The 24,236-nt window shown below is 37.8% G+C and overlaps 1 protein-coding gene across 1 annotated transcript; it reads right to left on the reverse strand.

Annotated features, from left to right (window-relative positions):
- Positions 1-202: 202 nt before the first annotated feature.
- On the reverse strand, positions 203-23,282 carry LOC140564425 (kelch-like protein 28). The gene is made up of 6 exons (XM_072689874.1): positions 22,974-23,282; positions 16,258-16,518; positions 15,436-16,073; positions 8,014-8,457; positions 6,586-6,794; positions 203-6,321 (listed from the first exon to the last, which is right to left on the reverse strand). Exons 2-6 carry the CDS (start codon positions 16,516-16,518, stop codon positions 6,158-6,160), a joined length of 1,716 nt encoding a protein of 571 aa, XP_072545975.1. The 5' UTR covers positions 22,974-23,282; the 3' UTR covers positions 203-6,157.
- Positions 23,283-24,236: the final 954 nt, after the last annotated feature.

Here is a 24,236-nt window from a genome sequence, read left to right on the forward strand (position 1 = left end):
TCTTAAAGAAGTTGTTACAGGTCTTGCTTGTTTGTGGATGACCAAATACTTATTTTCCACCATAATTTACAAATATAATTACAATGTGATTTCCTGGATTTTTCTTTCTCATTTTGTCTCATAGTTGAAGTGTACCTGTGGTGAAAATGACCTCCCTCATCTTTCTAAGTAGGAGAACTAAATATTTTTCTGCCCCACTGTAGGTCTGTTACTTTTGAACAAAAGGGGAACTGTTAATTAATACATATTTATTGGTGGGTAATAATATTCGTAAAACAAACACAAAACAACAGTTTATGTCTTTACATGTTTATTTACAACAGCAGCATCAGATAAATTATCTTCCTTCTTTTTCTTTTTCATAATCTTTGTTTGTTTTCTTTCTCCTTCTACTGCTTCTCCTGAGCCACCCTTCATCAGAGCAAGCTTTACCTGCTCTTCCAACTACTGCACTTTTAAGTACATTGCCTATAGATCTAATAATGGATGTTTTTCAAGCTGGACAAAACATACATTATTAGATCTACAGTTACTCAGGATTAACGTCAATGCTTATTGCTAATTCAACATTAAATGCCATGTTGTTTCTTTATGTTTTTCTTCACATTAACATTATAATCCTAATAACTGATTACAATTTACTTTTCAGCACTAGTCAGTGAAATGAGTAATACATGTGGAATCTAATCTAACTACCTAAAGATGACTACCATCTGATTTTTTTTGCTTGTCTGTTTTGATCATAACATTTCTGTGGTCATAACATTTTTCAAAAGAACAGAATCCATTCAACTTTATGATCATTATTAGATAATTTTAAGAGGTTTACAGTGCTCTGTGTTTGTTGACAAAAAACAGTTAATAATAAAAAGTCAAAATCTGATTCTGAATTAAAAAAAAAAAACATGATATAAGAACAAAGTTTAGACATTTGATGAAAGAAAATACAAGACATAAATTCCAGTTGCAGCAGTCCACATTTCAAGGAGACTAAAGGAAAGGGATTTGTCTTATTGCATTACCTAAATGCCTTTAATTCAAATCTGTTACACAAGATCTCATTTAGTTTTAAAAGCACAACCTACAGCTCCATATACTTGTGCAATGCTCACATAATGCTCTGTTCATTCTAAACCACTCTATTACAAACTCTTATTGTGACTACCTTAAGCATTCATACTTTTCACATCTGACAAAAGACTTTTAGAACAGGTAAGTAAATGGTCAAGATCATTAATTATGAAATAAGAAATAAAGTGGATACATACAGTGGGGGAAAAAAGTATTTAGTCAGTCACCAATTGTGCAAGTTCTCCCACTTAAAAAAATGAGAGGCCTGTAATTGACATCATAGGTAGACCTCAACTATGAGAGACAAAATGAGAAAAAAAAAAAATCAGAAAATCACATTGTCTGATTTTTAAAGAATTTATTTGCAAATAATGGTGGAAGATAAGTATTTGGTCAATAACAAAAGTTCATCTCAATACTTTGTTATATATCCTTTGTTGGCAATGACAGAGGTCAAGTCTTCACAAGGTTGGCACACACCCTTGTTGGTATGTTGGCCCATTCCTCCATGCAGATCTCCTCTAGAGCAGTGATGTTTTGGGGCTGTCGGCAGGCAACACAGACTTTCAACTCCCTCCAAAGGTTTTCTATGGGGTTGAGATCTGGAGACTGACTAGGCCACTCCAGGACCTTGAAATGCTTCTTACGAAGCCACTCCTTTGTTGCCCTGGCAGTGTGCTTGGGATCATTGTCATGCTGAAAGACCCAGCCACGTTTCATCTTCAATGTCCTTCAATGTCCTTGCACTCAAAATCTCACACTACATTCATTCTTTCATGTACATGGACCAGTCGTCCTAGTCCCTTTGCAGAGAAACAGCCCCAAAGCATGATGTTGCCACCCCCATACTTCACAGTTGGTAAGGTGTTCTTTGGATGCAACATAGCATTCACTCTCCTCCAAACACGAGTTGTGTTTGTACCAAACAGTTCTACTTTGGTTTCATCTGACCATAAGACATTCTTCCAATACTCAAATGCTCTCTAGCAAACTTCCCTGGCGTCCCTGGCGGCATAGTGTGTTACTGACGGTAGCCTTTATAACGTTGGTCCCAGCTGTCTGCAGGTCATTCACTAGGTCCCCCGTGTGGTTCTGGGATTTTTGCTCACCGTTCTTGTTGAGATCTTGCGTGGAGCCCCTGATCGAGGGAGATTAGCAGTGGTCTTGTAGGTCTCCCATTTTCTGATTATTGCTTTCTGGTGTCCTTCGACAGCTCTTTGGTCTTCACCATAGTGGAGTTTGGAGTGTGACTGTTTGAGGTTGTGGGCAGGTGTCTTTTATACTTAACGAGTTCAAACAGGTGCCATTAATACAGGTAATGAGTAGAGGACAGAGAAGCCTCTTAAAGAAGTAGTTACAGGTCTGTGACAGCCAGAAATCTTGCTTGTTTGTAGGTGACCAAATACTTATTTTCCACCATTATTTGCAAATAAATTGTTTAAAAATCAGACAATGTAATTTTCAGATTTTTTTTCTCATTTTGTCTCTCATAGTTGAGGTCTACCTATGATGTCAATTACAGGCCTCTCTAATTTTTTTTTAAGTAGGAGAACTTGCACAATTGGTGACTAAATACTTTTTTCCCCCCCACTGTATATATGCATTTTGGAACATAACTGACAACATTTCTACAATCTCAAATTAAAAAAGGCCTTGATTATGTCATCAACCTACACAAAACAGTGCAAAAATTTGGCATAAATGCAGATTGCCCTGCAAGAAGCTATCCACCAAAGTCAGTGACAATATAGGGAGTGCATTAGTCAAATAAGCAAAAAGCCAATTGTAACTTGAACCTAAATGTATTAGAATGGCCACATTAAAGCCCAGACCTTGATATCCCAGAAGACAGAGGAAATATGTTTGCAACCAACAAATGTCTGCTATTTGTTTAATTACAATTGTTTCACAATGAAAATAATGTGTCATTAATGACTGACAGTGTGAATCAAATTGTAAAATACCACTTTACTGAATTTTAATTCCAGGTGTGGATATGAGCTTCCAGTAAGACCTGACAAGTTGAAGGAGCAGAACTTTTGAGGCAACCAAACAGACTTTTGGAAACACTAGATTTCAACGTTAATCAACATAGATTTTGCACTTTTGTATTTTATGAGTGCCTCAACAAGAAATTACAGAATTGGATCAGTTTGTGTAGTTTTTCATCTTTTCAGATTTTTGGCAAAAGGGATATAATCATTTTGGATCATATTAACCCACTACACTAGCGTGAAGATTGCTGCTTTCTGCCTTCTGGTTGCACCAGATTGGCTAAAACACTGTAGACTAAGGAGTCACCCTCATTTAATACACCCGATTCAATTCATAAGCTAATTAGCTTTGAGTAGATTAGTGCGTTTTTTAAATGGTAACTTCTGACAAAGGTTTGTGGACACTTTGGGAGACAAACACAAATGAATAAAAATAGCAGGACCTTTACAGTTCGAAGATTTCTCAAATTGTAAAGTTTATGTAACTGTTTCAGTGTGTTACTAAGCCACAATGCACATTTCTTGTGAAATCAGCCAATCATGTCTGGAAAAACGTCTAAAGTTTTATGTACACTAACGGGCAAAGGCAGAATGATTATAGGACAGACCAATTTGAATTGTTGTTCATCACAACACTGAAAAAAATAACTAACATGAAGACAAAAAAAGAAAAAGAAAAAAAGATGACAAAAAGACCTGAATTGTTAACTAGCACCAATAGCTTTTTATACAACTTCCATAGCCTTACAATAATTAAGAAATTTCAAAAGGCATGATCACACTCAAAACTGAACAAAATACAAAATGGAATATTTGATAGGACGTTTTACTCAATAAAAAAACTGTTACCAGCTACCAATTAAGAGAGGAGTTGTGCAGAACTTGGAAGATTTCTTAAGAGACTAATAGAACAAGAAAGTATTGAGTCAATAGAGAGACACTCACCCACTCGCTCACTCACATAACATTTACAGGCAATGCACTAGATAATGTATTCTATATTAAGTCAGTCTACATATAATAGAAAAAGGCAGCCCTTTTAAGTGAGATTAAATGTTTTCCACTTTTTCTGTGAAGCACTGTTTTAATGCAGACATTTCAAACTAAGCCAATCAATCAGGCCTGGACGCTTGCCTTGCACACACAGCCACTCGCACTTCATTCATGACATGCATACATTCACCATGTGGACAAAGGTATTGGGACACCTGCTTGTTTCTTCTGAAATCAAGGCTATTTATATTTTTAAAAATAAAATAAAAAAATTACAAAGGGAGAGTTTATCCTGCATTTGTTATAGCACCATACTCTACTGTCCAGGAAAGTATATTTTGGAGCACTGCTGAAAGGACTTGATTGCATTCAGCAATGAGTGTTGGTGAGGTCAGGATATTTGATCACCACCACCCCACCACATCCACAACATATCCCCAAAGTACTGGATGGAACCATTATTCTACAGAAGATGGTAAAGAATGCTATTCTATTTGCAATACTCTGCAACAGGGACAAGCTGTGTCTGAGCATTTGCACATTTGTGTTAGCAATGGGTGCAACCTGACGTAGCAGAATGCATTAACTAAAAGGGATGTCCACAAACATTTGAACAAATAATGTGTCATGAACAGGCACAGACCCACTGATAAAAAAAATATATAATGACGTTCCTGTCCCCAAGAACCTTTATGTCTACATTTGAAAAAAAATACTCAAATTAAATTTGAGATCTCAATTTCTTGGGATGTCCCGATCCAGTTAATTTCCCTCGATCCGATCCAGGTACCTTAATGATGAGTACTGGCCAGTACTGATCCGATTTGTGTTTTAATAAATATAGCCATACAGCTTAGATGTGCATTAATACTAAAATAAAATCGCTTAGTAAACATTATTTATAATTTGATTTTAGGATTATTTTTAGTTTTAGTTTTAGTTTGATACCTTAGTTTTTTAAAATAGCTGCTTTATAATGTATTTAATATCTTATAAAAGAGCCTGACTGACCTCCCTGCCATCTCCTTGAAAACACTGTGGTGAAATGATTTAACATGTGAGATCACTTAACATCTCTTGTTTGTTGACTACTGATATGAAATAACTTTTAAAGTTTGTTGAATCATGTTGGTTTCCTATAGTGGGTGTGTAATAGCCTCCTCTTTTTGGTTCTGAAAGCATACTTTAGTGCTGGTTTAAAACTAGTGAAAAGTGTGCAATACTTCCACTTGTAAAACAGAGCATTTTAGCAATAGTTTTATATAGTTCCAGATATAATATTAATTCCCACACTGCACTGTTCCGTTACCTTCTAAAACCTGCTGCAGGCTGTAAAAATGTCCATTAATGGTGCCTCGAGGAAGCGCACAGTTGTAAAAACTCAATCTATGAAAATATGCCTGGGTCGGTCCCGCTGCCAATCCACTGGAATACATTTAAACATCTCTAGGAATTTCTACAAAAAAATGCCACCAGAAAGAAAACCAATTCTTTCTGATTTAAGCTATGTATGTTTCCCACAATTCAACTGGTTCCCTCTGAGGAACACTGTTGCAAGTATGAATAAGACCTAGACTAAATAAATGCAAACAATTTTGTCTCTCTACTCTTCCAGTGTTTTCTCCGCCTAATACACTGGGGTCCTATAGTCAAAAGGCGGTCAGGCCAGCACATTAATGCGCAAGTTACAGTGGCAGTACTGCACACACTGAACACTTGTCTCACATGTACGCACACTTCATTCTTTGTTTCCAACATGCATACATACCCACAAGTAACCCCCTACCCCCCGCCCCCAAAGCAAATAAATCCAAATCCATCTGTAGTTATAAACCTTTGTCTGCAGTCTCAGTAAATGTACTTAAGAGTACATAGCATTTCCACCAAAAAAACAAAAAACAAACAAACGTAACCTCTTGCAAACACTCTTACAGCTGTGGAGTCTCATTATGGAACATTCCTTTCAGATCCTTTTCCTGGTCTTGTTCCCTAAAGTGGCTCCCTTTAAGGAACACTATGGGACGATAGTATAGACAAAATAAATGCAAACAATTTTTGTCTCTCTGTTACAGCGTATCCTAATACACAGATGCGTATGGTCAAAGGGCGGTCAGCCCAAAGTTACAGCGGCAGTACATCATTCCGCTGGAGTCCAGCCAGCTGTCCGAGATGGGGTCATAACGTTGCACTGTGTTAAGGTATGAAGACCCTGAATGACCGCCAACTACATAGAGGTAGTTGTCCACAATAGCAGAGCCAACTCCTGTGTAAATAAACATTAAGGATAAGAAAGCAGCTTACATTTTAAAAAGTATTTATTTAAAATTAATTTTAAAAGTATAGTTCCCATCACAACACTATCTTAGGAAGCAATGAGTAACATTTTTTGTTTTGACACTATATATACACTGAATAAACAGCACATGCACAGTTTAACATCCCTGAATTTCTGAGTGCTAAAATGTGGGGGGAACTTTTGCACTGCATCCAAAAATAACTACCCCCACAGAAAACTGAACGATCTTACCTGTGCGAGGTTCATTCATGGGTCGACATGCTGTCCACTGATTCTGGTGGGGGTCATATCTTTCAATGCTGGACAGGTGTGATACACCATTGTGACCTCCAACCACAAATATAAACCCCAACATGACTCCCACTCCAAAGTTGATCCTCTTATTAGCCATAGGTGCTACCATTTCCCAGGCATCTTTGCTAGGGTCATAGCGCTCCACACTGCAGAAAAGCAAAATTCAGCATTAACATATAGGGTCTAAAAAGCATTTTCTAAAAACAATGTCACTTCTGATGGCACTGACCATTTTGAATATTTCAAAAACTCTTCCACTATGTCTATAATTGTAATGGAGTCAGTCCAGGGCCTGAAAATGTATACATAAGTTGTATTTTTACTTTTGAAAATACATTTGGACTTGGGTCTGGGCTAAATCCATGTGTATCCATGGGTTTCATCCACAACATTAACATTAAGCTTTTGGATTGGCTTTCCCAAAGTCCTGACCTTGGGACTATGTTAAGCACTGTGGTTCAATTCTGCTAAAAACAGTGGTCAAATATCCAACCAGAATTCTGCCAGAACTTGCTGAATTACATGTACCCAATACATTTAAACAAGTACAATTAAGTATTAAATGCTTTGTGTAGGAATATACTGGTGTCTATATGCATACTGAACAGTCACAGTGTGGGGGTCACAATTTGGTACTCGCAATCCCATTAAGAATCCATGGTATGTGTAGCTTATGAATATGTGCAAAGACTGATGAATGTAATGCAGAACCAAAGTTCACAAGCGCAAGTTCCATTTGTCACACTTCCAAAGCACTAGTGTTAGCAATGTTAAAAAGTCATGCATGTGAATTTCACAGCGACTTAATTTGGTACAGCCTGTAGTGTGTAATTTGTTTTCGCACACACACCCTACAACTGTCAAACAATGCAGATACACTTTTCTTGTATGACTGATGACCCACAATGATTGAAATAATGGAAAAAAAGGAAAAAATGACTGCAAGTAAAAGAACTGAAAATAAACGTCAAGCATTTAGCAAACAGAACATTGAGAAAGATAAAAAAATAAATAAATAAATAACTAAACGTGTGAGAGCCACTGTATCATAGGCAAAAACAGAAGGGGAGGAAGAAATTACCATAGCGATACTGCACGATAGCTGACATAATTAGCTAACATAATTAGCAATTGAAAACACTGGAAAAAAGGCCTTTAGAATAAGGAATACAGGTAACTGAGGAAGCTAATGAACATAAAAAAATTGTGTGAATATCTTATATTTGGAAAGTATACCAAAGGAAAACATATATTTAAAAACTCCTTTCTGAGTTAACCTTTCTGGGTAAAAAGTCTGGACATAATTTTAACTCATCATTTCATATTAAACAAGCTCAATCAGAAGAAAAATGTCTTGCATTTTACCTGTTCATATGGGCAGGGCCATAGCCTCCAATGGCATAAACCATACTGTCAAGTACTGCAGTGGCAAAGCAACTGCGTGATTTTGTCATGGGTGCCACTGGTTGCCACTCTTTCACTTTGGGTACATACTTCTCCACTGACTGGAGGTAATATTGGCCATCATAGCCTCCAAGTGCATACAGCTCCCCTGCCAACACCACAACTCCTAGGGTGCTCCGACACTCTGCCATCCGCTCCACAGAAGACCAGGTATTGCTGTCTGGGTCCCACATCTCCACTGTGCTTTCATGGCGTCTATAGCTGATGCCCTGTCGCATGTGTGTGGCAATGCCACCCACCACATACACTTTCTGATCCAGTACGGCAACTCCAAACTCACAGCGAGGCACGCTGAGTGGGGCCAGCCCAATCCAGGAGTCTGTCTGAGGGAAGAACATCTCCATGCTGTCAAAGAGGGAGAAAAAAAAAGAATATTGACGTTTTATTAATTATTTTTACTCTTTTGTTTTACCCTGTGGAGCGAACATCAGATAAGGTCAGCGATGACCCCAAGCCTTTTGCAAAAATACATGAGTGGAATTTTTTTGAAAACTGGTCTCTGTGCATATGGTCTTAAGCTACAATCACTTCACAATAAGAACACTATATCACCAGTGAAACATGTGAGTTGTCCGGTGAAGGTGACTTGCAATATTGCTGAATGAAAGCAATTCTGGCGAATAACAGTGGGCCAATGTTCTTCAGATGTAAAATAACAACTTGCATTCATAGGAAGGTTGGAAATTTGCTTAGAAAGGTTGGAAATTTGCTGCTAAAACCACCAATCATGTTTTGTATTTCATGTTCTTTGTTTTATATTACAATTTATTTAAGATGGAAATTCATGTTGTTTGACAAATACGCAAAAACAAAGGAAACATGGACCATTGTGTATTAGATGAGCCACATGCTTAAATAACTTTCTGTTGATTACTTAAGTAAAAGAAGAGAAGTAAAGCCCCTCTGTGACATGAATAAAAAAATTAAAAATAATTGTGACAAGTAGCAAAGTTTAAACACCATTCCAGTTGCAAAGAAATTTTAGAACTGGATAGGCAGGTCAAGAATGGTCATTAGCATTTTAAGTGGTTAAAGACATTTGTGGCATGTTAATGGAAAACCTGGGGGAAATGGGGACGGGTGAATCTCCTAAATGGCCACAAGATTCTAGTTTAGAACCAATATTATTTAAATTACACATGCTGCCACTGGGCACAGTTAAAAGTAAAAACATTCCATTGTCATTCACACACAACTGTACAGATTGAGGACTGTATAAAAGATAAAAGAGTGAAATGTTGGATGTTACATAACTTTCTCCTTCTGAATAGTAAAAAAACAGATTCCTCCTTTTGGCTTTAAAAGTCACAAGAAATAAATGATGATTTAATGTTCAATCAGGTTGATCAGTTATTCCTAGTTTAGCAGCTAAATGTCTTGGTGTCATAACTGATCCGATCCATCATTTGACCCACATAATTAACATTACAAAGCTAAGAAATGCTTACATGCTTATATTGACTATATACACATTAGAAAAATTAATACATGCTTTTAATACTTTAAGGCTAGACTATTGCAATGCACCACTGTCAGGATGTTCCAGCAGGAACCTCAGTAAAGTTAAGTTTGTTTAGCTTTTGGTAATAAATGTTTCTGTTTAAGGGTTGCACCAAGCTGGAGAACATGTAAGTAGGAGAACTTGCACAACCAGTGGCTGACTAAATATTATTTGCCCCTCTGAATCTTGCAGAAGGTACCGGAGAATTCGAGCCATCACTGCTTTAACCCCCAAGCTGTCAGACGTCTCAACAGACAAGGACTGAGATGAGACCCCCTCGCACCTCACACACCCAAACAAATACTTTATATGCACTCAACATACACCTCTCTATTGATGCTACCAGCATGTGTCTATTTGCACACTTATCAGGTTACTGCTGCTTAATGCTGTATAAAAAAAGAACTGTTCTATTCTGTCTCAGTAACTGCTGTTTTTACATGTTATAAGCGGACTGTAAACCAAACTAATTTACCAAGAGCTATGATTTCTGATAGAAGCTTGCTGATTGCTAACTAAAGCATCCGGTCAAGGTGCAACTTGCTATATTTTCAAACCAACCAAACAATAACATTTTAAATAGCTCAACACAATTAAAAAAGTGGATTCTCCAAAGTCACTAAAAACATTTGCAAATCAGGTGGTAAATCGGGGGCTTTATTAGTTGCACCAGGTGTGCTTGAGAGAACACACATCAAATACCTGAACTGGTGTTTGTTGGCTGTGATGTTTGACTGCATGTTAGAACTAAGTCAGGAGAATTGTCCTAATTGCAACTTATTACTGAGTCGGCTACTAGGAAGTCTGAATTTTAACTATTAGAAGTGATAAAATTACATTTTAGAAAACCATAGCACCATCTCTGCTGTCACACCTGCTGCCATAAACGGAAAGAAGCATTGCACTGCCCTTTTTATTGATCTCCCTAAAGCTTTCGAATTGTTGATCCTTCTCTTCTGTCAAAAAGCTTACAAACATGGGTTTTGATGACAAAGCTATATGCTGGGCTCAGAACTACCTTTCTGATAGGTAGCAGTGTGTGGCCCTGGGACACTATAAATCTGATCTGCTGCCAGGAATTAAACCTGATTCCTGGATACCAGATTGATTAAATCAAGTATCAGGAAATCATCATGCCTTCTATGAGTAGCTGAAATTGGAGCATTATCGGACCTTCCAAAAGGACAATGATTTCAAGCATTCTTCTAAATTTACCAAGGCATGGTTTCAGAAGTAGCCCTGGAAGATTCTGTAGTGGTCATTGGCTGACTTGAACTTCAAATTAATGGTGGGATTTAAAATGCAAACCCAAGAATATTAGCAAACTGGTGCCAATTGCCCAAGAACAATGGGCTAGGAATCCTCAGGAATGCTGCTAGAAGCTGGTGTCTGGCTATGCAACGCATTTGCAGCAGGCCATGACAGCAAACGGGTGCTGTACTAAGCACTAAAGGTGCCTGTCATAAAGGGGTTAAATAATTTGGAAGCTGCGGTAGTCATTAAAAGTCATTCAAGCTGAAATTGAAGAAACCACTTGTTATATCAGTAGTGTTGAGCTATTTGAATTATTGTTTGATTTGATGACAGCAAACAGCTGCACTGTATCTACCAGATTTAAGTCAGGAATAAAATTACTGAGAGCTCTGCTTGATATTGGTTGACTATTGTTAATGGACATAATGTTGAGTTTGTTCATAGTTTAACTGAAATCACCTGCTACCAATACCTATAATTATGTATCTTAAGAAGAAAATCTGGAGCAAAATCAATCACTGCTACTGCTACTCTGAAATGCCACCAACCACAGATTCCATCTGCCAGGAGGAAAGGGAAAGGAATAGGAATACACTATTTACAGAAAAAGTGCCAACTGCAAGAACGCTAAGCTCCTACAGGTTTTGCTGAAAGCAAAACACAGCCTTACTCATACCTGTATTAGCAGTAACGCAGTGCATTTACAGACTCTCCAAAAACAATTACTAGTTCCCTGCCAATAACCAAACTAACCATGTAAAATAAAAATAAACCCATGAAAAACAATAATTTACCTGTCATAGTGCTTTGATTGGAAGGATGCAATGAGCCAAGGGAGCTGAATGTCAATTGCCTGCCTTGGTTCTCAATCTTCATAAATCTTGATAGACATGCTGGATACATGAAGAAGGGGTGATTCCCAGCTGCCTGTAGGATTTTGGGTATATGATTTGGGTATATTCTCTCCTTCTTGCAGCCAAAGTGGGGCTGGTCACTTTAATCAGGTTAAACAACGTATTGCCATACTTAATTGGAAAAGCACTGCAAGCGTCCTTCGAAATGGCTTGCCTATCTACATACCTTAGCAGCCAAAAATGTATCATATAAGGTTTCTGGGCTTTGGCAGTGGGCCTGCTATCATATATATACAATGGCAACGGTCCATTTCAATGGCACGACCAGCCATTGATGGAATCCATTTTGGAGGGGACACTAAAAATCCCACGCAATAGGAGCCTTCAGCTGATTCAGACAGGTTGATTTGTTTGAAATTGTTTCTTCAGCTCCTATCCTGTAGCACCATCAACTTGACCTCAGAGAATCTCGGATGAGCCACTGATCCTGGCTACAAAAAAAGGTGAGTAGCGCATTCACAGACCATCTTCACGGACATCTTCAACATCTCCCTGGCCTGAACAACTACGGCCCCATCGTTCACAACCCCATTGTGAGGAAGTGATTTGTGAGGCTGAGCTTGGCAACAAACACCTGTCAGAATGTCAGAATGGTGTTTGTTGACTTCAGCACTGCATTTACCACCAAATCACAACATAAAACCTCACACTCACAGAATGCCCACAGAATGCTTTGAAGATATAGCCCTGAAAGTGTCTATAAAACAGAATAATTATTTTTGTACTAGTGGGGATCCACGGGCCTCAATCTGCTCATTTTGCTGCAACTGACAATATAAACATTTAACCTCATTACACTGTTTCAGGAAAAAACAGGCTCTCGAATGGTGCTTTAAATTCAAATACTTAGTAAAACATAGTAAAACAGATACCAGGAATATCAAGATGACTGGCTTACATTTAGGCAACTAAATGAGGAAAAAATCTCACTACATTAGGGAGGGGGTGCATCAGATCGTTAAAGGCCTTGAGCTTGATGCTTAGCTAAAATATTAGAAGCATTAATGAATGATCAACTCAAGACAACCTCTCTACGAAAACTCTCTGCTGTTACACCTGCTGCCATAGACGTAAAGAAGCATTGCGCTGCCCTTTTTATTGATCTCTCTAAAGCTTTCGAATTGTTGATCATTCTCTTCTGTTAAAAAGCATACAAAACAATGTCTCTGATGACGAAGCGATACGCTAGCACTTTTCTTAAGTGTCATATCTATACATCATTTATTTAAACTATACTTAATAAATTGCTCTGCCAACAGAATGTAATACAAGTATCTTATGTGTGTATGGGTGCTAAATCTGTCTGTAGAAAATTGCAGTTAATGAGTTAGAAACAATTCAAATACGCATTTTTAAATATTTTTCCTGAAGTCTCTGACCTTTGCAAGCCTGTGAAGACTACCTCCTACCAAACAATACACTAAATGAAGTTTTATTCCAGTGGCTGCAAAACAAGTACAACATAAAAGTAACCTAAGCTTTTTTGTTTTCTGCAACAATTTGTATGTGCTATTGCATTTTACAGCTGAGCCCCAAGTTTGGGTGCCCCTGGCAAAATTACATATTTTGTATTCACAGAGTCGCTGTCACACATAAATTCCCAAAATGGCAACCTTAAAGGGTGAGGAAAAATTCTGCAATGGAAGTCAATGTAAAAAAAAAAAAAAAAAAAAGATTTTATTGTATGTTGGACTTAGTTTAGATCATGGATTTTAATGCATCGTTTGCATGATGTATTTTGAAACAGTGTGTTTGTATTAGTAACCTATTTTCACATGATCCATTATTCCGAGGTTGACTTACTTAAAGATTTTTCCATTTTACATTCAGCCTGTGTCCATATGAGACTGCTCTCCACTGACACTGCAGATGTGTGGCTGTGCTCAGAAACGTAACAGTTTTATCCATAAGCTCTGTCCATTATCTGCACTTGATCGCATTCACATAACATACAGTCTGAGCAGCTGTCTTCATAGGGGCTCTGCCTCAAGATTTAGTAAATTATTAAAGCAAAAAGTCACATTATCAGTACCACTGTGTTCTACAACGTTATGGTAAAACTTGACAATTAATCTGTGGTTTACGTGTGACCTTGGAACGTATCTGTATGCATCCCGGATTATCCTTGGTCATTACACCCCTAGAGGCCACTTGTAAGGCTTATTTATATAAAAAAAAAAAAAAAAAAAAAAAAAAAAAAAAAAACACCTAGGAGAGAGATTGATGTTAAAAGTGGCTAAATCAATATTTTCTACATTCTTAACCTCTTAAAAAGTCTTAAACTGCCAACGGGGCCACTAATCAATTACTGTGAATATCTATCAGTATATCTATAGCATTACAGGTCCAATATAGACAGCCAATGTACCATATTAACACTTAGGATCTACCATTTTAGCTTTTAATTTGTTTAAATGCGCAATAGCCGCTACCGTGAACAGACACATCTCACAGACAAACACTTCATACCACTGCACACCTCAAAGATGCAGATGCAACTCATTCAGAAAGTCACCTTTGACTTCAGAAAAATATTCAGCGCCTCCAGCCTTGACTAAGGTGACTCAACAGTAAGTAACTAGGGGACAAAAGGCAAAATACTTGCATTTATGGCCAACCTGTGTTGACTATGAATGACAGCAACCAAAAGTCACTTTCACATGCTGCATAGAGCACAACATGGGACATAGTGAAAAGCCAAGAAAATCAGTTTAACATTGTTTTACCAAACAAAGGGTAATTATGAGTTACGTTAATGTTTTGGAATGGTCCTGAGGTTCACATACCTTTGTCACTCACATATATGTAATATTGGATCATTTTCTACAATAAATAAATGAGCTAATCGTTTTGGCTCATTTGTTTGATTTAGTTCTCATTATCTACGTTTAGAACTTCTAATAATATGATAGTGTTAGATTTGTGCAGAATTCACAAAGGGTTCACAAACTTTCAAGCATCACTGTAGGCACCAAAACGGCTTCATCTGCATGTTCCCTGAAGTGATTTTTATGTCACGATTATCATCATAATCCAAATTTAAATAGTCTAAATGCTGCATTAATGCGATTGTAATAAAACTATAAGGAATCAAATAGTAATTGATTAAAGTAATGGAGGCATATTGAAAACAATACTCATTAGCAATGTTTTCTATATAATGTCACTGACCGTTGACCTCCAACGTCATAATAGCAGCAAAGTCAAAGTCCTGTACAGACATGGCCTAATAGAGATGCTGTTGCAGTGCCCCACATAAACAATTTATGCTTGGAAACTTGATTGTATATCTGAAGTGAAGGGGTATATGTATTAAAGCAATTCTGCACAGACAAATGGCACAAGTCTTACACAAAGTAATCCTTTCTTACTCATTTGCTTGCTCAAAAACGTAAACAAATCGTTGTTTAAGAATGTGATGGATTTGATCAGCCTCTCCTGGATAATATTTAATTTTCTTTAAAGATCTAAAATGATTCACATATACAAATATAGAATAATAGATACATATTTACTTCATACTATGTAACCATAACTAACTATATACTTACTTTGGAAATAACCACTTTTTACAGCACTGTACAAAGTGCATAATGGGTTTCATGCATTATATTAGTGGTCATGTTATACAAGATTCACTGGTTCCACTTTTACCTTTCCAAAGTGGCGAAGAGCCCTGCCTTGCCTCCCACTGCAAGAAGGACCTTGGGGGCACAGCGTGGTCTTGTGGACAGTACTGTCTGGTAGGAGAGTCGGTGCTCAGGCATGAAGTGGTATTTGAGAGCCTCATTGAGAAGGTGCTTGCAGGCATGGTCATCACGGACAAGGTGGTTAGCCTCGTAGAGCCGAGTCAGAAACTTAACACTGAGCAGTGGCAAACGTACACAGTGGAGCAACTGAGCCAGGTACTGCTGTCTCTCGGTCAGATCATATTTAATCCATGACTCCAGGGCATAAAAAACTGTCTCTTCTGTGACCACTTTCAAACAGTCATTGGATACTATCTCATCCAGCTCTTCTCTTGTCAGTTCAAAAAATTCCTCTGTTTGACAGACCTCCTCAAAGTTTTGACAAATAAACTTAGTAGCTGCCAGGCAAAGATCATGACAGTCATACATTTCTGCAAAGCGGGAAATGCCAATACAGTTCCCTGCATCCAGCTGACTCTCTAAGAAGCTGCAGCACTCCTTTAACACCAGTTTAACCTGGAGGAGGTTGGCAGCTGGAAGAAGAGACTCCACTGTTTCCTGTGAAATGAAAACTGTCCCTGTGTAGGCATATTCAACAATGGCCTGAAAAAGATGCAGAGAGACAGTGTTTTTAGGAACTATAATAACAGTAACAAGTAATTTTGGAAATAAATGTAATGGTCTTAAAGAATGACATTTCAATAATGACTGCACACCATTATATACTGTACAGTGCAATTTTAATCTTGTTTTGCAAAATAGTGGACATAATCAAACAATGCATCACCTGCAGTGCAGCTTCATCAATGCACTGGAACTCAACCTCTGATGTCTCCTTCTCTGAAAGACTGCCTGTAAACATAGCCTTGAAGTATGGACTGATGCTAGCAAGCACCACTTTATGGGCATGGATCTTGACATCACCCACTCGCAGCACAATGTCGCACAGCTCATGGTCTTGTCTCAGCAGCTGTAGGCCTTGTAACAGTTGCTCTGAGTGGGGCCGAGTCAAACTAGCAAACATATAGGACTTGGCTTGCTGGTCCATCTTTGAAGAGAAACATATACATTGCAGTATTATATTATAAATATTTCCACATTAATAAATTATCTTACATATTTCTACATATTATCTTACATATTTATTACTGGCACACTCAAACTACATCATGTAGTACCTAAACTTTTATTAGTAAAAATGCTTTGTCTGTGGCTGCAGACACCATTTGTAAACTAATAACTAATGTGATTTGATAACTTGTAATTCCAAATATGTATAATAGAAGGGCATATGTCAAACCTGATATTTTAATATGTGAGGTATCATAAAAAAATGTACTCATACAGTAAAGGACATGTGGCTAGTCTGTTAGTAGAACTGTTAATAGTTCTTACTATTAGTGAGAATTACTATACAGGTAACTACTAATCATACATTTTCAACACTCATACAGATAAGAGACTCTTTAGAAAATTTCAAAAAGACACAATGGTTAAACAGAACAGGCAGGACAAATACACTTACAACTACTGATCCAATTTTAGACAGGTCAGAAATTGGTGCCTTATACACAGAGTCAAAAGAAAAAGTAAAACCATTTAGTATATTATTGTTTTTTCTCTGTGCTTAAAGAATTCACACAATGCCATTGAAGCGATGGTTCCCTAAAGAAACATGCGTGTGTGTGCGTGAAGATCTTTTTAAATGGTGATTCATTTTCCCTCCCTTTTTTTAATAAAAAAAATATATGTAGAACTACTACTACTAACTAACTACTATTTTTACTGGAGGCTTGTCTGTCCGCCTGTCAGTCACTTTATGAGACTCTTCAACGACCCATTACTCCCCCAACCATGCTATGCTTCCAAAAAATTGAATTACAATAAATGTAGAGGAATTAGCAATGTTACACCTGGGCAAGTATGTAAATGCAATCTGTATTGTCTAATAATCTGTAATAGTAAAGTAATAAAGCAAAGATTTGGTTGTCTCTTCCTTTAATACTTTATTGTCTAAATGACAAGCCCTCCATACTGTTTGTGACACATTTTTCATATAGATTGAGATTATTCAAATAGATGACCAGGTACTGAGGATCTCCTCTGTTTGTTTCTTTGTTAAAGCTCTAATGCATCCATCTCATCCAGCTCTTGCTTGTTTCAAGGTCTTGTACTGGCACAGGAGTCGCCTTAGTTGTAGAGTTTGGAGACAGTAACTGGCACCTAGGTAGATAAGATGTTCTTATACACCTCATAATTCACTTTTGGCAGAAATCAAAACTTGCAAAGGCATTTCCAATTCTTGTAGCTGGACCCCCTTGCCCCTACCCCCTTCTTTACAGACGACCTATAGATATTTTGTAGGTTGTCTTAAATGGTGTCCAAGAGACAGAGAGGGCCTTTCCAAAACTTTTTTTTTGTTGAAAAAGTCATCCTCATTTCAGCTTCAGCATTTTTTTTAAATTTGGTTTCCTATTTGGATCTGTTGTATTTTCTTCTTCTGGCATTCAATTAAGAGAGCGCACCAGTCTGGATGTAACTGTGGTTTGATAGCTCTATTCTAGGTCCAGTAGATCTGGTGATCCAGTTTGATTTAACTTGCATCTGAGACACACTCTTAAATACCCAGTTTACCTTTTAGGTTATTATATTTTTAGGCCTTTTATGGGGGTGGGGTCGTGGGGTGGCTTATGTGGCTTAAGCCCTGGATGATTAGTCAAAAGCCTCAAATGTGTTTTAAACTTTTTGGGAAATTATCGACATCTAGCATTTGTCCTGTCAAGAGAGTTGTGTTGTCAGGCATTCAGTCTGTCACCTCAGTGGCCAAGTTGATATGTACAGGTAGCTGAAGCAGAGCCAGTTAGGTAGCTAACTAAGGTAGCTAAGCCAACTATCAATATAAAAACATTTAAAAAAAGAAATCAACCACAGACCTCACCCACAGAAAAGTCAAAACTCAGGGGAGTCAGCAGTGAGTGAGTGACATGTTTAGCATATTTAACCTTAGAGGTTAGCTCACGGGGACACTGGCTAACATTAGAATCCCTGGGATACTGCTCTGGTTAACAGTAGTTAAAGTATACATTGAAGGTGAAAATTTACCGCAACTTAATGAACTTGACAAAAGACAGCTGTAGTTACTGTGTGGAAACTAACTTAAGCAAACCAAGATTGTAAAATTTGATTAACTTCATGTAACTTGGTTAATCATTACACTAAGTGTAGCATCTCTGCAAAACCCTACTAGTACATTAAAAATATTTTTGTTTAAATGTGAACATTTCATTATATATGTATTTGAAAACAGAACTGTGAAGCCTACCATGAATATACTTAAACATTTATTTATGTATGTAAATGTATGTAATGTAGGTCTCCCCTGCTTGTCCATTTTATCAGCTCTGCTTATCATAAGAGAACTTTATAGTTCTATAATTACAGATTGTAGTCCTTCTGTTTCACTGCATACTCTATTACATAAAGTGTCCTATGTGATCAGTGTAGCTAAAATGGATATTGGGTGCAGAAACAAGAGTGTGTGTATTTGTACATTTATATGCTGTGTTCTTGAGGTTTTACTTTATCACAAAGATAAGTCAGGGGAAGTCAGGGAAGAGAAAAAACAGTCACAGTATGGGACAGACATTAAAACAGCAGTGACTCCAGAGAGTGGTCCAAAGCAGGCGTTTCTCTCCCAATACAGTCTCAAGTTTGGATACCAGCAAAAAGCATTTAACAAAAGATGGTTTGAGCAGTTTAAATAACTGGAGTACTCTAGCCCAAAACTGTGCATTCTGTTTCTCCTGTCGACTGTTTGGAAAGCAGAACACTCGCACCAATAAAGATGCCCTGAGTGCCTCTGGAAAAAGGCTTTGGATACCTTCAGGGAACATTTGGGATAAGCCCCGGGTGTTTAAAACATCTGGCTCTGCCCCAGCTTTGTCACATTACAAAGCTCTGGCAAATGAGCGAGCAGAGCTCATTAACAAGCCAACATTATTAAGTTATTGTGACAGGCCTAAATATTACTTTACCCTCATCAGTCCAGAGCACTTAATTACAAAACTCATCTGCTTTTTCAAGATGTTCTATAACGTGCTACTCAAAGACCCTGTTTACACCGGCCATGCGTTTTTAATGATCGGATCTCATCTGGTCACTGTAGGGACACATTTTTGCGACGAGTGTAAAAATCCAGTAAAAGTATATCCGGATTCTATCGAAATATGCATGGCAATGTCACACATAAACAGGCTCATTAGGTGGACTCAGGTCTGGGATTTAAACTTAAGAAAAAAAGGACTTTGTAAAAGACATGAAATCAACCTAGGCAGAAGTCAACAGTCAGACGTTCATTACTATCTTGGCACTGAATTGTCACAGGCACATGCCCCACACCGCATACACCCACGCTTGTTACACACACATGAACACGCAGCAATGCACAAACACATAGTGCGTGTCAGTTGGCAGCTTTGCAAACTTTTACATCAACAACAAACAGAACACAAAATAAAATAGCATTATTTTAGAGGCGTGGGACCCCACCACTTCAGAAAGCCTTCCCAGACAATGTGCTAGGCACCATTGACAAATCAAGCTGCACGGAGCTAATGGCTCATCTGAAGATCAATAAAAAAGGGTCAACAGCCTTCAATCTTCAAGTCTAGGCTTAAACCCCATTGGTTTAGCTTTTGGAAAATAATGTTTGCGTTTAGATAAAGGTTGCAGAACTACGGGTTCATGGACATTTTGTGTTTTGTGAATTGTGGTAAATTAAGATGCTGGTGCTGTTGTCCCACTGCTTACACAAAATCACTTGGATGGTGGAGCACAGGGTCACCAGTGTTTCAATGTGCTCCCATGTCTATGTTACCTTCAGGCCTTCTACTTTAGTTGTTAGCTGTTATAGTCAGACACTCTGATAACATTGGCAACCCATTCTGGTGGATCCACTTCCTTGGATGAGAAGCAACCCCACACATGAATGGTCTAAGGAGTCTTTAGTGTTGGCACGGTACAGGACTCATAGTAGCGTTCACAAGGCTAAAATGCAGTGGCTGGAATGCGGTAATTATTTATATAATGCAGTAGTGATATGCTAATGTTTTTATTTTGTGATTACATCTATCAGGATAAATATCGCATATCACAAAAATATATATATTCTTTAAATATTGTGTTTTTAAAGAATTATGGTAGCTGGTACCAGTGCTCGCTGCTCTTCAGCATTCCTCAGAAATCTTAACTGTGCTTCAGCACAGCCAACAGGAGGGTAGTTAATATGTCTAAAATACCCTGCAACAATATCCTGCAAAAAGCTAGTTTGTCCTGGCTGAAGCACCAACGTTTACGTGCAAAAATAATTGTACAACCCTTTCGCGCCTGCCGCTGCATGAAGCTTAGCGTTGAGATCAATAGTAACATCCGGCATGTTAATACATCCGTGTAAACATTAGCAACATTAGTTTACCCTTTTTAATCACATAGATAGATCTATACCACTTGCGTCTTCAGTTAATTTTATCTCGTGTTATTGGTAGCCTAATTACTAATGACACATGAAGTGGAGATTTTCAGCTGTAGCTGAACATTTTTAAACTTGATGGCTTGGAAACTCTGGGAAGTGTGTTGGTTAAATTATGTACTTAGGAACAGGTAATAGCCTCAACAGTTGTTTACAATACTACTGTTGTTGAAAGACACTTAATGCTACCAAATGTTTGTTACATGTTTTAGATAAAATATATAGAAGCTTACAAGCTTCAAATGTTTGTGATGCAAACTACAATAGATGTTCACACTATTACGCATATTTAATATGTATTTATAGAATGAATGTAAAGTTGAACAAAAATGTTTGTTTACTGTCGTTTCTAATACGTAAAAATTCTTAAATCTGAATCATACAAGAAACTGTATAAAATTAATAAATGTTTTTTAACATGAACATTACGAAAGACTTTGTTTGCACGTTAATCCTGTTGTCCTGATCTTACTTCCTTTGGTTTCCAGTCATGATTGTCGCAAGCTATCAGATGAATTGTACATACAGTTGTGGTCTGAAATTCACATACTTGTACCTATTACTTCTTATTATTTTAAGGATGGCTCAATTCTAACTCTATACACCCAAACAAACAAATATTATTCAATTCTAGGTTGTAATACTAATAAAAAGATTAATTTACAAGGGGGTGTCAGACACACATTGTCATGATGAGATGTCCCAATATATGTTTATTTCACCCTTGATTCTCTCCACATCTGTTTCAAGCCGTGTGGATGCTACTGAATAATAATAATAATAATAATAATAATAATAATAATAATTGTCAAAGCATGCTACCATAGTGTATATAGGTAAAGCTGTCTAAATAAAAGCGCAACAGGATATTATGACAAGCTAGAAGCACCATATGAGAAAATGCTCCCAGCATAGGTAGCTACTATACATGGACAGCCTAAATTACTGAGTTACATTGAATTACAAACAAACGAACAAAATTCGTTATGTACACTTGTGTAACACTCAAGTAAATAATAACAGCAGGCTACGATTGTATAGCGCTACCAAAAAAACAAAATCATCATGTAAAACACATGGAAACGGTATAATTGTGTTAACAGTTATCATCACGGCCACAGTGAAAACTCCAGTTAATGCTACGTTCGGGGGTTGCTCAAGATGGTAAACTAGATTTTACAGATTTAAATCTATACGATAGGAGGGTTCACGAAAAAAGCGACCGTTCACGTTTTTCTACACCAATAGCAGTAAAGGTATAACACATTCGTGACATACGGTTTTTCACATTCTCTGTTTCCGTTTTCGCGTTGTGGGGTTTTAATGAGCACAAGAACGGAGCGAAGTCGTATTTAGCTGCTAGCTACTGAAAAGCACTCGGGCGCAGCATAACACAAGATAACTCTGCCACGCAGACTAACCGTACCTAACAACTTTAATTCAAGCTAAAACAGAATAACCTCATATAATAATATCATCGTTAAGTTAGTGTTTCAGAGTGTGCAACACTCTCCACTACTCGAAGGGCGAGATTAGGAAGAGAGTGTGAGACGGAGACTGGTTAAAGTAAGACTATGTAAGAGTAAGCAAAGAGTATGTCTAAGTAAGAGTATGCAATAACTGCCTGAAAATCCGTGGGCAGCGAAATTAGGAAGGGGTGAAAGTCTGGGCTTCGAACAGGCCATGGCCACATAGCTAAATAGCTAACAGTAACGTTATGGCTCCCAGGCCCATAGCAAAACCCAGAACAGCCATGAAGGCGGGGCTCTTAAACTTCGGTCCCAGAGGGTCGGACACACCTACGCTGGACATCGGCCTCCAGGACCAGAGTATAATAGCCCAGCCCTGTTTCGACTTGGTAGATAACGGCTTAGCCTAGCAACTGACACAACAACTTCAGTAGCGCTAGATAGATAAAAACGTTAAACAATTACAAGGACACCGAGAGTCGGTCTCCATGGAGGAGATCAGATTACCTGTCTGTATCCTGATGATGATGATGATAATAGTGATGGGAGCAAGCTAGCTAATGGCTAGCTGGGGCGGTTAAATTTGTGTAGCCGCGACTGCTGCTAAAAATAAACACTGCTAGGCTGTGCGTACCACCTGGCTAGGGTTTGGGAAAAAACTAAGCGAACGTGCCATAGCGCACAAAGTCGCTGTAAGAAAAAACACAACAAAAGAAATGTGTCGAGTATCGTCGGAATGGAATGAGATAATAAAATGTAGCCAATGCGTTGCGCTAGCGTAGGTCAACGCTGCGGAGACAGAAAACAAACATACATGAGCTCCTGCTGCGTCACTTCCGCCAGCCACGGAACGTGCCAAGACGGATAGCAGATTTTGAAAGGTTTACAGTTAAATGATTCGTTCTGTTACGCCTGGACAATCATGGTGTTGCCTTACTGCAGATATTTAATGACATTTTAAAAGCCTGACATTATCCATAATATTTGGCTTTTGGAATCGAATGAACACAAAAACTAAGGGGATATCTGTCATGCTAGCGTAGTTTCAAAATTACATTCACTCAGGCACTCACTTCTACACTGACTTTTGTTGTCTTTGCACTAGTTTCTGTTTATTGTTTCTGCACTAGAGAGTCAAAACCAAATAGTGTTTTGTTATACTGCACAAGCTTGTATTTGGAAGATGACAATAACTTTCACATATTTCTTGATAAAAAGCTAAATATTGTTTGCTGACCCAAAGGGGACATAAGTTCACAAACAAAGACTACATCTACAATCCAAGTTAAAAAACAAAGACAATTAAGCCACAGATAAAAGGATCCTGCCATGGTATTGCATAGAAGCCAACATAAGTTCCCGTCATGTGTCCTCTCTGCTTCGACTGCAATAACCAGCTCTTCTTTCCCAATATAAAAAAAAACAACACGACTGGGGGATGGCTTTACCTGGTACTAGCCATGGCCAACTACAATATGGTGTCCACAAATTGGGTGCCATTTTTAAGATAGATTATTAAGAACATTAAGAAAAAATTATCCAGAACACATGATCTTAAAATAGCATTTGTCTGTTTCTGCTCTCTAACACTACTGTGCTATATTAAATATAATGAATAAAATCCTTCAGAACTTGTTTTCTGGCATTGTTGACTCCATATAAGAGGTTATAAAACACATTTTAGTCATGTCCCCAGGTTTTGACTCTGCAGTCCTGTTACCCTAACATATTCCCTCTTCTAGTTAATTTGTAACATTTCACACATTACAT

The sequence above is a fragment of the Salminus brasiliensis genome, chromosome 10, assembly GCF_030463535.1.
Source record: "Salminus brasiliensis chromosome 10, fSalBra1.hap2, whole genome shotgun sequence".
In the NCBI taxonomy this organism is placed as follows: domain Eukaryota; kingdom Metazoa; phylum Chordata; class Actinopteri; order Characiformes; family Bryconidae; genus Salminus; species Salminus brasiliensis.